Below are 13,984 nucleotides of genomic sequence, written 5' to 3' on the forward strand. Positions count from 1 at the left end.
GAACAACCACTAATTACATTAATTAGAGGCTAACTGTGTACTAGTTTTATCATACTAAAGATGTCCTATTTCATTAGTACAAAAACTAGGGCATTTTAATAATATTACTATAAATGTGATTGATATCTCATAGTCACCAACTCTTGTGACTATCATCACATTAGTAATATTATAAGGACTTTATCGGTTGTATCTAATATTTAACAGATAAATAAGAAGTTATTAAAATACAAAACATATAATAAGGAATGTATAAGATAAAAACAAATACATTGTTTTAGGGCATACATTCCAACAAAAGGAACATCTATATCATCCAACTGAAGCTGCTCATTGATATTGAACAATACTTCAACAATGGCCTCTGCAAATGGTATGCTATTGATTACTGTTTCTTGGGCTCTCCGCACTTTTGCAGCTGCAACTAGCTTCATTGCTTCTGTCACTTTTTGGGTGTTTTTTACTGTTTCCATCCTCTCCCTGAGCTCACGGTGGCCATTTGAAAAAGGGGCACTCTCGAAATATGATAAACATCAAACCTTTTTGTATCTGTAATTGTTTGATAATTTGATATGCGATGGGGGTTGAGCTGAGATGAGGAAGAAATTGAAGAGGGGTCACAAATTGAATGTTTTAAGGAGACCGTTGTCGATATATTGGAGCAAGACATCATAGTTTGCACATTACAGGTTTCAAACAACAAGATGCAGCAAAAGAAATCGAGGGTTTAAGGTTAGAAAGATCGAGCTTTTGGCGATTCTGGAGAAAGGGTTTTTGGAATTTGAAGTTGGATTTCGACCTGTTTTGCTTGGGAGAGGGAATGGTAAAAGAAGATCCAAATAATGAAATAGTTGAACGCCCGCAGGAGATGAAATTCCGGCCGGCGGCTATCAAATTGGTTTTAGATCTTCTTTTAACAGTTCAGGTGAAACCGTCTAGATTCTCAGGATAGTACCTTCTAGATTCCAACTCATCCCTGGTCGCTTTACCCAGTCCATTGAAATCACCAGCTTCACAATTTCCTCGGCTGCTCTTATTTTTGAGATGGGTTTAGGCTGTAAATACTCGTTATTTGCTGTTTTGATTTGGTTTACAGGCGGACAAAGTCACTATTTTTTACCGCAGAGAAGACTATTTCAATCTATGGGTTCAAACTTGGTTTGTGAATGAGACAATCCATGGCTTCACCTATTCCAATAACCTTTCAGACATTTTTGCCCCTTGACTATATTTCTCCAATCCACATTGCCCATTCCACCGGACGAGGAACCGCTGAAATTCGGTAAAATAACTCTGATGGAGAGTTTTTGCTAGTTTAGTGACCTTTTCGGCCACAAAAAAGGTTTGATGATCAGATGATGCCATTTTTAATATTTTAGTGACCTTTTGGGCCATTCACTCAAAGATGTTATACCATAGCCAAATGCACTGTCTTCTCTAAAGAGTTTCCACTCAACAAATATTATGTGGTATTTGCATAATTTAATTTTAAATTTAAATTCATATTATGTGGTATAATCTAAGCTGCTAGTGTAAAAGAAAATTATACACTGACAGCGTGTAAAAAAAAGTTATCCATAATTTATTATAAGCAAATTTTAGATGGCAGAAAAAATGTAAAGCATGCATTTTTTTGTGTGTGATATGGATATTTAATTATTAGGCATAAAGTTTGAGCATGTTTGTTAGTTCTTAAGGCAAAAAAAACTTGGGAATTGTTTTTGAAAGAAAAGAAACGAGAAAAATTGAAAAAACTATTCTTGGTATCTCTATTTTATTTTATTTTATTTTTTCCTTACTACCAATCAAAAGAAGCTAGAATTGTGTGCTGCTTTTATATGAAGTATGTTTAAGTTGAGCTTCGAAAAAAGTATGTTTAAGTTGCTCTATATGAAGTATAGTGATTCTAATGTCACTCTTTTAACTAATAAAGCTTCCACAATTTTTTGATGGATTTATTTTGAAGCTATTAGTTAAATGGGAGTAAGATTATTTATGTGGTTTAGATACAAATATAATGAGTTTTGTATCAATCACCGAGCTGAAATTTTAACTCTATTTGAACAGATGTTATATAGGATGTGGTTTGAAGTAATTTTTGCAGTTTAGACTCATCCATCTGATAAGATAGCAATTAATGGACTTTGAGTCAAAATAGGGCACCTGTACATCTTTTCCTCTATAAGTACTATATCTCAATCATGAAATATAGCGATTAAATATTAATAACTTCAATTGAAATCACATTCTCTGTAAAATTGAATAAACTTGATTTTAACCTCTAATTATATCTTACATTCTTAACGAGCCTGCATGATAGATTAGATCCAAAAAAATGTAAGCCATAGTCCTAGTTTTGCTGAAGTTCGACATTCAGATTGAGAAGTGGGAGTATTCCGCTAGTTTTTTTTTTTTTTTTTTTTTAAATCGAATGTGCTAAATTGATTTTTAAACTAGCACAAAGTCAATGGCATCTTAGCCATGCACGTGAAGACAGTGTGGAAGAATAACACAGTCTAAGCTAAACCTCAGCTAAATTTGGAATAATACACTAACTCAGAACATATATCTTAACTTCATTCTGGAAACATTTCTACGAGGCCTCGTTGAAATCCACCTTAGGACACAAAAATAGATTTTCAACATGAGCAAGAAGATTTAATTTTCTGAACAGCATCCAAAAACATGTGACCATCAGAACGATATTTTTGCTACACTCCTACTGAATGTCTATACAATTTAGTATAGCATTGACAATTAAAGGGGAAGTGATCAGAATACTTTTTTCTGGATCAAGCTTAAAGAGTTTGGGTTCAGTCAAATGTAGTGAAACAAAAAAAAAAATCAATAACCATGACTATCCTAGGGACCTCAAACTATGAATCCAAAGCAAGAAACTGGTCTAGAAAGTTTTTACACTTATAAACTGGCTGCAACTTTGGCACCACTTAAGAATCAAAATAAAAGTAACAATTTTATCTCAGAAAAAAATTTCTTGAAATTCCAGAAATGCAGCTTAAAACTTTTCCAGAAATTCAAAGTCACAAACTATATTTGCATATGACATTTCATTTCTTATTTACAATAAATTAAAATATTAGTTATCCAAAGCAAAATTTACAGGCAAGCTAAAGTACCAACACCCATGAAAAACGAAGAAAAAGAACCTGTACAAGTTACCACTAAAGTGATATGCCACACTGAGGTTCTCCATGGAAAGATTGACAAGAGGTCACTCATAAGAAGTGGTACAAATACAATTAATGGCAGCAGATTTCTTTGATCTGCTACACTTATCAATTGAACTACCCCAAGCAAAGCGGCTTCACCACCAAACTGGAGATCTTTGAGGTATTTCACAAAATATGACCAACAGATCTCCTCTAAGGTTCAATTGCATCAAAGATGATAAGTGACAACAGGATCCAAATGTTAGTTTCAACAAATTAAAGTTTAGGGGTCAAAAGACACCAGGGCCAACATGTTACAACTAATGTGAAGGTCCTCTTTGTCCCCCATCCATGAACTTCTTGCTATCAGGATCAGTCTTCAGCATTAACATTAGTAGAGAAGGATTGCTCTGATTTCCAGCGGATGAATCAAGTAAAATGGAAAACGTAGATGCATCCAGCAAGAATCCTCTGTGAACCATTTCTTCATGATAGACCACTGCATCATCATAATGACCTCCCTTAAGGAGTCCTTGCAGAATGACATTGTATGTAACACTATTTGCCAAGCAACCCTTCTCTTCCATTTTTCCAATAAGCTCTTTAGCTTCGATGAGCAGACCTTCTGAAAGCAGGCCAGAAATCATGGTGTTGTATGTTATGACGTTAGGGTCCAATCCTTTAAGGAAGAGATTTTTGAAAAGATGTCGGGCACTATCGAGCCTCCTGCATTTGCACAACCCATCAAGCATGATATTGTACATTTCAATGTAAAGATCTGCTCCATCAGCTTCCATTGCATGGAATAACTGCAATGCTTCGTCAACATGTCCAGTCTTGCATAATCCATCCAACACGACACAGTAAGTGTGAAAATCAGGCTTCATGCCAGAAGCTTGCATCTCGTTGAAAATTTCTCGTGCACTAAGATACCTTCCTGAACTAAATAACCCCTGCAACACAGTGCTATAAATAACAATATCAGGTGTTAAACCTTTATGTGGAATCTCTCGAAAGAGCTTCATGGCTGCTTCCAATTTCTTGGTCTTGTAATAGGCATTTATTAGAATACCATAGCAATGGAGATCGGGTGTAAGACCGCTAGCAATTATGGTATTGAAAACTCTACTTGCGTCATCTATTCGACTCTGTAAACAGTACCCATCCATTAAGGAACTGTATGTGACCAGGTCGGGATTTTGACCTTGTTGGATCATGATCTGGACTACCTCTTCAGCATCTTCTATATGCCCTTCCTTACATAGTGCATCCACCACTATACTAAAAGTAATAACATCTGGAACAATTTTATAAACCTTCATCTCAGCAAAGAGCTTGTCAACTTCCTTCCATCTGCTTAAGCTGCACAGACCCAGAATCAAACAACTGTAAGTGACAACATTCGGGGGAATGTCCTTTTCAATCATCTCCTGTAAGAGGGCAAGAGCTTCATCAACCATTTTATCCTTGCACAAGCTGTCAATGACAGTATTGTAAATAATTGCAGTAGGTTTACAAGGTCTTCCTCGTTTTTCCATTGCTCTGAGGAATTCAATGGCTGTTTGAGTGTTTCCTGCCTTACAGATCCCATCTATCACAATCCCCAACATAGTTTCATTGGGTTTACAAAGTTTTTGCTTGATTATCTTTTTGAACAATTCTTGCGCCTCAGGAACCTTATGGTCTCGAAAGAGTCCCTTAAGTAAAGTGCTAAAGGTGACTACATCGGGAACAAAACCACTTTTGTAGAAGCCAGCCAACGTAGAAAAAGCTAAATTCACTCGGCCCACGACGCAGTAACAATTAATCACTATATTAAGGGTGCAATCATCAACAGGAATGCCCTTGACACACATATCTCTAAAAAGGGAAATAACTGAAGAATAATGATTCTTCATCTTAACAATACAAGTCAGCAGTTGATTGAATTGAATAACAGAAGGCAGAGGCCTCATCCGGACCATCCGCTCGAACAAGCTCAAAGCATCATCAAGACTGTTGACATTATTAATATCATTCCTTAATTCAGGTTGAAATTTCAGAGCTTTTCCAGAAGAACTCTTAACCTTACTACTAATAGCAGAATAAAAAGCCAAATGGGGTCTATGGTTTGGGAATGGAAAGAGAAATGATGCAAGAGTAGTACAACCTGCAGGAGCGGTAGTACCTAATGAAGCCGCTGCTTCCTGAGACCGAGCCATGGAAACCATTACCACAGAAGAAGCTCTTCTCTGCATCATCGCCGTCGTCTTCATCATCATCATCCCCATCGTCTTCCGGTCTCAAATGAACTAATTACTGGGATTTTTTAAGGCAAATTCTGAAGATCGGTTGTTGAAAATTATTTTCTGAGGTAAATCCAGGCAATTGCGCTTGCTTTCTCAATTACGACGTCGTCACAGTGTCGGATATTAAAGCTCAATCAAAAGCCTGGCAATGCCCAAACCCCTTTTTTTATAAAAAGAAAAAAAAAGAGGCTATTTTACTCTAAAATTAGAAGCGTAAAAGGGATCCTATTTTAGGTTCCGTTTGATAAAACTGAATCTGAATTCTGAAGTCTGAATTCTGAAATCTGAATACTGAAACAATTAATTTACTGAATTTTAAGCACTGAAAAAAAAAATATGAATGTTTGAATTTTAATGCTAAACCTATTTATGCTGTTTGATAAATATTTATAACTGAATACTTAATAAGTTTAATTTGACAATTTTGCCCTTATATCCTTTCATTCAAAAAAGAAATAAAATCTATGATTTAATTAGTTTAAAATTGTTAGGTATGAAAATGACAATATTTATTTTTAAATCAAATTAATATAAAAGATGAAATATATTATATGAGGAGTATGGAAAAGATGTGAAAGTCATTAAAAAGGGAGAAAAGAAAAACTAAAAATCGTTAGATAGAGAATATTATGTTGTTTAATTAGATAAGAATTTTGAACATAATTAACAAACAAGGGTAGATTTAGTAGATAAGATAAGGTAATTGAAATAATTCTATTGATTCTTATCAGAATTAAGCATTCAGTTAGGATTCTTGTGCTGAAAAAAATACACATAGGTTCAGCATTGCTTAACAAGTTCAGCAAATAGATTTTTATTTATCAAACACTGAAAACATTTGAATGTATGAAAAAATTCAGATTCAGCACTTTTTTATGTTATCAAACAGACCCTTAGTCTAAAATTAGAGTCTTCTTAATGTGATGTCGAATTTTTGTCCATTGTGTTGTTTTAAGAGTTTGTGAAAAGGAAAAAAAAATAAAAGAATGTAAAGATTTGGAAGGAGAAAAATAAAAGGAAACTCGGAGCAACATGTAATCCGATGATCGTTTGCTTGTTTTTATCACTTGGTAACACAGCGGATCATTTTTACCAAATCATCCCTCCCCTCAACAGCAATATTATACTAGAAAAATGGTCCGACTATTCCAATGGGAGTAAATGGAAATAAATCCACCTATAAATCTTTGGATGCACAATTTGCTATTATCTATTTTTTTAATATCTATTTGTAATTAAGTGTATGTCCCCTAATTAAAAAAAGGGATAATTTCATATACCTCCCCTGAGGTTTCTGACAATTTCATTAACCTCTCCTGAGGTTTCCACAATTACACTGACCTCCCCTGACAGAACTTGAGACCCAATTGCTGACATCATATAATATGAAATTATTATTATACCCAAGATATTGTGTGTTATTATAAGACTAAAATCTGATAAATTAGTCATTAGGGCCAAATTAAATCTTTCAATTTCATTAACCAACTTAACAGTTGGAATCTTGCTAATCAAAAATGCATTTTACCAACTGGCGTCAATTTCGTTCACCAATATGGCGCAATTTTGCTGATTGACATCAGGGACAAGACAACAAATCAGTCTTTTATATATTGTGAAGAAGGGATCAAGTAGAAGAAAGAAAAATAAGAAGAAACGTAGTGAAGATAAAAGCTGAACAAACCTGCAATTTTCGTTCATCTGGTGAGGCAGTGATGATATATCTCAAGTGGTGTTGATCATCTGTTATGTTGACCATATTACTTTAACAAGTAAATTTGTTATGACAGGATTATGCATATGGGAAGGTGCCTATTGTGCATCCAAGTAAAGGTAGCAATTCAAGTCCTTCTATTGGAAATGCTACCATAAATATTCAGGTTAATATACAGACAGGTTAATGTGCAATTTTCGTTCAACTAGTGAGGCAATGATGATAGTACTTTAATTTCATGATTTTGAAGCAGAAAGGAGGGAGTATGGATTCTATGGAAGGCAAATTCTGAGATTTTGAATACTGCAAATTACAAAACTAACAACAAAAAGGTATGCAAGCTCTGTTATCTGTTAATGTAATATGATCGAATGTGACCTGTTACTTCCAGAACATGTAAATTTTCAAGGTTCATCATGTAAATTTGAAGGAGAAAATAGGGAGTATGTCAAAACCATGAACTTAGTTAGATGTTAAAGTCAAAAGCATGACAAAAATTATCATTTTTTTATGTTGATCATAGTTGTTCAATGCTTGATAAGTTGAATAGATGATGTAGTTAGACAAGTTGTGATCACTGGCACATGTAGTTAGATAAGTTCATTATATGTTATGTTGACCATAGTTGTTGAATGCTTGATAATCTATAATAAGTTAGATAAATTGTCTATTCTGCCAAATATAGTTTTAGATCTTTGAGTTGTGCCCTGTTCTTCATTTATTGAGTAAAAGTGTTTCATCATCATAGAATCATGTTAATGGTTGTTAGTGTTGAACTATTAATGTTAATAATGTAGGATGGTGAATAATGGTGCTTATGACATAGTTGTGCATTACAAGGGAATGAAAGTGAAGATTCTGAATGTTGATCCTAATGGCTACTTGTACATTAACTTGCTATATGATGTCGCTAAAAAAGCATTGAGTGAAATGCCTGGAAATGCGAATATGATGATACATATGAGGAATGAAATTCCTAGAACATGTGAAATGCGTGATGCTAATGATGACATGCAGTAGTTGAGATGTTTAAAATGCATAAATCTGGAATTGTAATCAATTTGCATTGTATGATATGGAAATTATTCCAACTAAGTCTGATGGACCTTTAAACCATAACAATGATCAAAACACCCCAGAGAATTTAGGCATTGAACAAACTTATGAAAGGGTGGTTGTTGACCTTGGAAATTCTGATGATGAATTTGAGGACTCTAACTCTGATGAGTCATGGAAACATATGCTTGATAGTAATAATGAAGGTGATATAGATGGTGACAGAGTTTCAGTGGAGAGTAGTGACTTGAGTGACACTAATTTTTCTGATTTTGAAGAAAATGAGGATTGTGCCCTTCCTGGGTAGCTCAGCCGGTGACCACATGCGGTAGTATCCCGTAGGTCACCGGTTCGAGTCCCAGTAACGAAAATGGGGTAACCCAACAACCCGAATAAGGGTTGGGGCCTGAAGTGGGGCCAGGTCCTTTTGTTTTGAGAAAAAAAAAAAAAAAAGAAAATGAGGATTGTGATGTGGTTTCTGATTCCGAATCTGATCGGGAACTTGATCCTATGAGAGAAGTGATGAGATAAAAAATGTGGGTGTTCAACTCAAGAGAGGACATTGAGTTTGTGAAGGGCCAATTATTCACCAATATCGACTCCTTTAGAGCAGCTTTGAAGGATTATGTCATCCAAAAGGGATTTCCAATGATAAGAATGAAGAATGAGAAAACTAGAGTGACAGTTATTTGTGGTATGGAACTATGGATGGTTGCAAATGGAGAATTCATGTGAGTCCAATGGCTGATTCCGTCACCTTTATGATTAAATTTTATCAATCTGAACATACTTGTTTCATGGATAAAAGTAATGTAGAACCAACATCACATTGGATTGCAAAGAAGTTGGTGCCTTTGATGAGAGCTCATCCTAACATATCTAGCCAGGGCATAGAGGAAGAGAGATAACAAAGTATGGTCTTAAACCAAGTTACATGCAGCTTTTTAGAGCGAAAAAAAAGCAGAAGAGGAGATTCAAGAAAATTTCACTGATTCTTATGGCAAATTATCAAAGTATGCTGTACTTCTAAGACAATATAATCCACAAAGTATTTGTAAAATACATTATGATAGGCCAAATCTCCTTGTAGAGCCCAGATTTTAAAGAATATTTGTTAGTTTTAGAGTACAGAAAACTGGTTTTCTTGAAGGTTTTGCAGGCCATTCATTAGTTTTGATGGCTGTCACTTGAAAGGTCCCTTTGGAGGTGTTTTACTCACAGCAGTGGCCTTGGATGGGAATGATAGTCTATTTCCAATTGCATTTGTTGTAGCTGAATATGAAAACAAAGAAACATGGAGTTGGTTCTTTCACTTTTTTGAAGAGTTTTTTGGACCATTCAATAGCCACTTACCTTTAAACTTTATAAGTAATAGGCAAAAGGTACTGCTCAGAACAATTTACTCTTTGCTTGGCCTTGTTAAATGATTTGAAATAGCTTTTTTGACTCATCTATTTGTTGTTTTAGGGACTCAACCTTGCTTATGAGGAGATATTTTTAAATGCTAGTGGCAGATATTGATGCAGGCACATTTGCAGCAATTTCAAGCAGCATGCAGCAATTTCCAGGCATGCTGCTTAATAGTTTATTTTGGAAAGCAGCAAAGAGTTGTGATCACATAGGCCACAATGAAACAATGTCAACCATTAAAGATATCAATATACAGGCTTGGAATATTTGGACAAAATTCCCAAGAAAGCCTGGTGTAGATATGCATTCTCAAAAGAAATTAAATGTGACCATGTCACAAATAATTTCATTGAATCGTTTAATTCATAGGTTGGTGATATCAGGGGCAAACCCATACTTACCCTTGTTGAAGGTTTGAGAAGGAAGTTCATGAAGAAAATGCATAAGAGATACCAAAAGGGATGCACATTAACTAGCAGAATCACCCTAAAATTTGTTGAAAAACCCAAAAAAATTGCTCAAGCTTCAAGGCATTGTACCCTAAATATGGCAAGTGATAATACATTTGAGGTTGATGATATGGACAGATCGTTCATAGTCAATTTAAACTAAAGGACCTGTGACCGTGGTGGCTTCCAATTAGTTGGATTTCCTTGCAAACATGCTGCACTTGGCAATATCTACAAAATGGAAAAGTTGGAAGATTACTGTGATCATTGGTTCTCCAAAGACATTTACTTGAAGGCATATGCTTCTATGATTCACCCTATACCTTATGAAAAGATATGGCCTCCTATGCATGAAATTACTCCTAAGGTTGTATCGCCCCCTCCTTTGAGAAGAGCTCCTGGTAGACCAAGAGTTAACAGAAAAAGAGAACATGATGAAGGACCTTCATCTCAGCCAAAAAGGTCTAGTATCTTAAAGTGTGAAAATTGTGGTTAGTTTGGTCACAACATGAGAACATGTCAAAGAGCTCCTGTGCAAAGAAAGAATCCAGCTAATACTCATGCTCAACAGGTATCATCATACACATATTTGTACAAATTAAATGTTCTTTCTTGACTCATCAACTGCTTATGTTGTTTACTTCATGACAGATGCCAACTAGAAGAGGGAAACCAGGCAGAGGAATTGCAAATTTAGGACTGCAAGGATCTGTTCTCAGGGTATAAATCATGTTTGAATTATGCAATTAGTCCTTAGTGTTACCTAGTCATATTACTTTAACATGTAAATTTGTTATGACAGGATCATGCACATGGAAAGGTGCCTATTGTGCATTCAAGTAAAGGTAGGAATTCAAGTCCGTCTACTGGAAATGCCACCACAAATGTTCAGGTTATTGTATAGGCAGGTACAATTGCCTCTAAAAGAAAGGTACGGGCTCTTTTATTATGAAATCCATTCTAGTGCTGCTCCATATGTATTCAGTAAGGCACAAGCTCTTCTATTTTGAACAACTGCAGAGAGGAAGGCCTTCAAATGCTACTTTGACAAATGCTGCAACAGGTTCTCACAGAAGAGTTGCACGAGAACTTGCTCAACCAACTAATCATCTGTCAACAGCTCCTGTTCAAGCCCCTGGTGATGCTCATGCTGCTACATCTGTTAGCATGAATGCAGCTGCAACTCTTAACTCTGCCAATATTAGCACCAGCAGTAGTTTTAGCTTGCATTTATAATTGCTACTGTTATGCTTACATTTCTCTTCTTTTGTGCTTAGTGGTGCTTTGTGAAGTATAGTTCATTAATATGCTGCCTATTCATGCTTTTGTATATGGTGTTGTGTGAAACTATGACTAAACAATGGTTTTGCAATCCTCACCCTCTGCCTGAATTGCTTTAAGGCAGATGGTGTTTTGGATAGTCTTGGATTGCATTTCTATTTATTTAACTTAGTTTCTGCACTGCTCATGAACCTGTTCAATTCACTCTCTTCCACCTTAGTTTCTGCAACAAATCACTCTTTTCCACCTTAAATATTGATGCTTAAAGTGAAAGTGGCTTCCTTCTTAATGCTGGTTCATAATATGTTGAAAATAAAAAACAAATCCTATCCAAAGTCAAGGTACTGCCGTAGTGTTCTAGATCCAAAGATCAAGATCTATGATGTTGGCATGAAAAAGAAGGGAGCTGATGAGTTCCCATTCTTGGAAAGTGAGAATGTCTCTAGTGAAGCACTTGAGGCTGTTTGTACTGCTTGCAACAAGTACATGACTAAGTATGCTGGGAAGGACGCATTCTATTTGAGGGTTAGAGTTAACCCTTTCCATGTCCTGCATATTAACAAGATGTTTTCAATTTGCTGGAGTTGATAGGCTTCAATATGGTATGAGGGGTGCTTTTGGGAAGCCATAAGGAACATGTGCTCGTGTTGCTATTGGTCAGGTACTTCTCTTTGCATGCTGCAAGGATGCTAATAGCCACCATGCTCATCTCAGCTTTGAGTCATGCTAGGTTCAAGTTTCCTCGTCGCCAAAAAATCATAATTAGCACGAAATGAGAATTCACCAAACTGTGTCAAATGGAAACAAGAGCATCGTATTGTTCCAGATGGTGCTAATGCCAAGCTTCTTCTAGTTTATTTATGGTTTTTATTTCTGATGCTAATGCCACTCTTTTTCCTTATTTCACTTACATCCCCTTACTTTTTCTAATTTATTTCTGGTTTTTGTTAGTTTTCATTAATTCACTAATATAACTTGTATACCTACCTCAGGGGCATTTATGGGAATAAATTTTCCTCTCTTTCCTGAAAACACTTTTTTATGTTCACTTTTGATATCATGGGCTGATTTTGTTATAAAAATCTTAAACCTCAAGGGAGGTCAGTGTAATTGTGGAAACCTCAGGGGAGGTCAATGAAATTGTTAGAAACCTTAGGGGAGGTTTTTGAAATTATCCCTTAAAAAAAATTGGAACTTATATTGAAAAATGTATCTGCCAAATTTCTCTTTGTAAGCTTTTTTTTTGTTTTTTTTTTTATGAAGAGCTGTACTTTTTGTAGTTTTTAATTAATAGGCATCCTGTATATTGGCAAGTATAGAAAACTAATTACTTATTGCAATACATTTCGTTTTTACCCCTCTCTCAAGCAGAATTCTAGTTCGGTTAGTGTCCAAGAGTATTGGATCCTAATTGATTTTGGAGGATGATATTGGTGTTGAAAGTTAGAATTATTTTTTGAGTAAATTTTATATAAACTGATGGTGTATACACTATCACCGTTGGATTAATGATATATGCGCAAAAGTTGAATTTTAAATTTAAATTTTGTATATTTATCATTCATCTAACACTGACATCGTATACACGGTTAGTGTAGCAAAGATTAATTCTTATTCTTTATATACCATAGTTATCTACAAATCTACACCCATATATGTACATTTATATCTATATGTAACTATGAATTTGGAGTACCACTTTGTGGTGTTAAGACACCATAGTCACCCCTTGAACTTTCCCCTGTACCAATAATTTTTAAGGGTGAAGAGGTTCTAACCTCTTTGATTCAGACAAAAAAAAAAGTTAAAAACATGCTAAATTTGAATTTGAATACTATTATTTTCACAATTGCACATTAACCCTACTACTAATTAATTGACAACTGTATGTTATCTAAACTTCTCCAATCATTCATTCTTGATCCTCTACCATTTTTAGACATTTCATTATGCATTAAATGTATAATTTTCCACTAAAAAAAGTACTTTATTCATTTTCTATATATTTATTTTGAAAATATTAAATTAAATTTTACAAAAATGATTTTGAAAAATGTAGTATTTTAAACATTTGGTGCAGACGCATCGGATTTGCTAAGTACTAGTCTATACAATATATAGCAAAGTATTAATTTTTAATATTAACATACCGTCGACACTTTTTAAACTTCCAATTGCACCCTTTAAATATATAGGTAAGTAGTCCTAATCTCTTTGATTAGCCCCAAAAAAAAAACCGTACCAATTGTGAATATGAATGCCTCTACAAGTAAACATTAACTCCATTGGTACTCAATTCACAACTGTGAATTAGCTGAACTTTTCCACTCATTCAATTCATTCATGATCTTCTATCATTTTTTTTTTTGGTTTTGCATAATCTCCTTTTTCCTTAAACGACTAATAGCATGTTATAAGTTACCATCCACTTACAAAATTCTATTATATTCAATTTCCTATATATATTTTTTTGCAAAATATGAAATTCATAAATGTGATTTTTACAAATGTTTTTTTTTTGGGTGCACACAGACCAAGTGTGCATCGATTACTAGGATACATATAAAGAGATTGGACAAAGTGCTACAATCTTAAGCATGTACATCCACGTTCATA

The 13,984-nt window shown here is 34.8% G+C and overlaps 1 protein-coding gene and 1 pseudogene across 1 annotated transcript; one reads left to right on the plus strand and one right to left on the minus strand.

Annotated features, from left to right (window-relative positions):
- Positions 1-3,354: 3,354 nt before the first annotated feature.
- On the minus strand, positions 3,355-5,532 carry LOC113778228 (pentatricopeptide repeat-containing protein At1g63330-like). Its single transcript, XM_027323552.1, has one exon. The coding sequence runs from the start codon at positions 5,438-5,440 to the stop codon at positions 3,491-3,493; it is 1,950 nt and encodes a 649-aa protein (XP_027179353.1). The 5' UTR covers positions 5,441-5,532; the 3' UTR covers positions 3,355-3,490.
- A 6,139-nt stretch (positions 5,533-11,671) lies between these two features.
- Positions 11,672-12,298, plus strand: LOC113777001 (annotated as a pseudogene).
- The last annotated feature ends 1,686 nt before the right edge of the window (positions 12,299-13,984 follow it).

This window comes from Coffea eugenioides, chromosome 7 (genome assembly GCF_003713205.1).
Source record: "Coffea eugenioides isolate CCC68of chromosome 7, Ceug_1.0, whole genome shotgun sequence".
Taxonomy (NCBI): Eukaryota; Viridiplantae; Streptophyta; class Magnoliopsida; order Gentianales; family Rubiaceae; genus Coffea; species Coffea eugenioides.

Bases quoted from the DNA above. Each gene is read 5' to 3' on its own strand.
- LOC113778228 (XM_027323552.1), bottom strand. From the start codon at position 5,440: ATGGGGATGATGATGATGAAGACGACGGCGATGATGCAGAGAAGAGCT.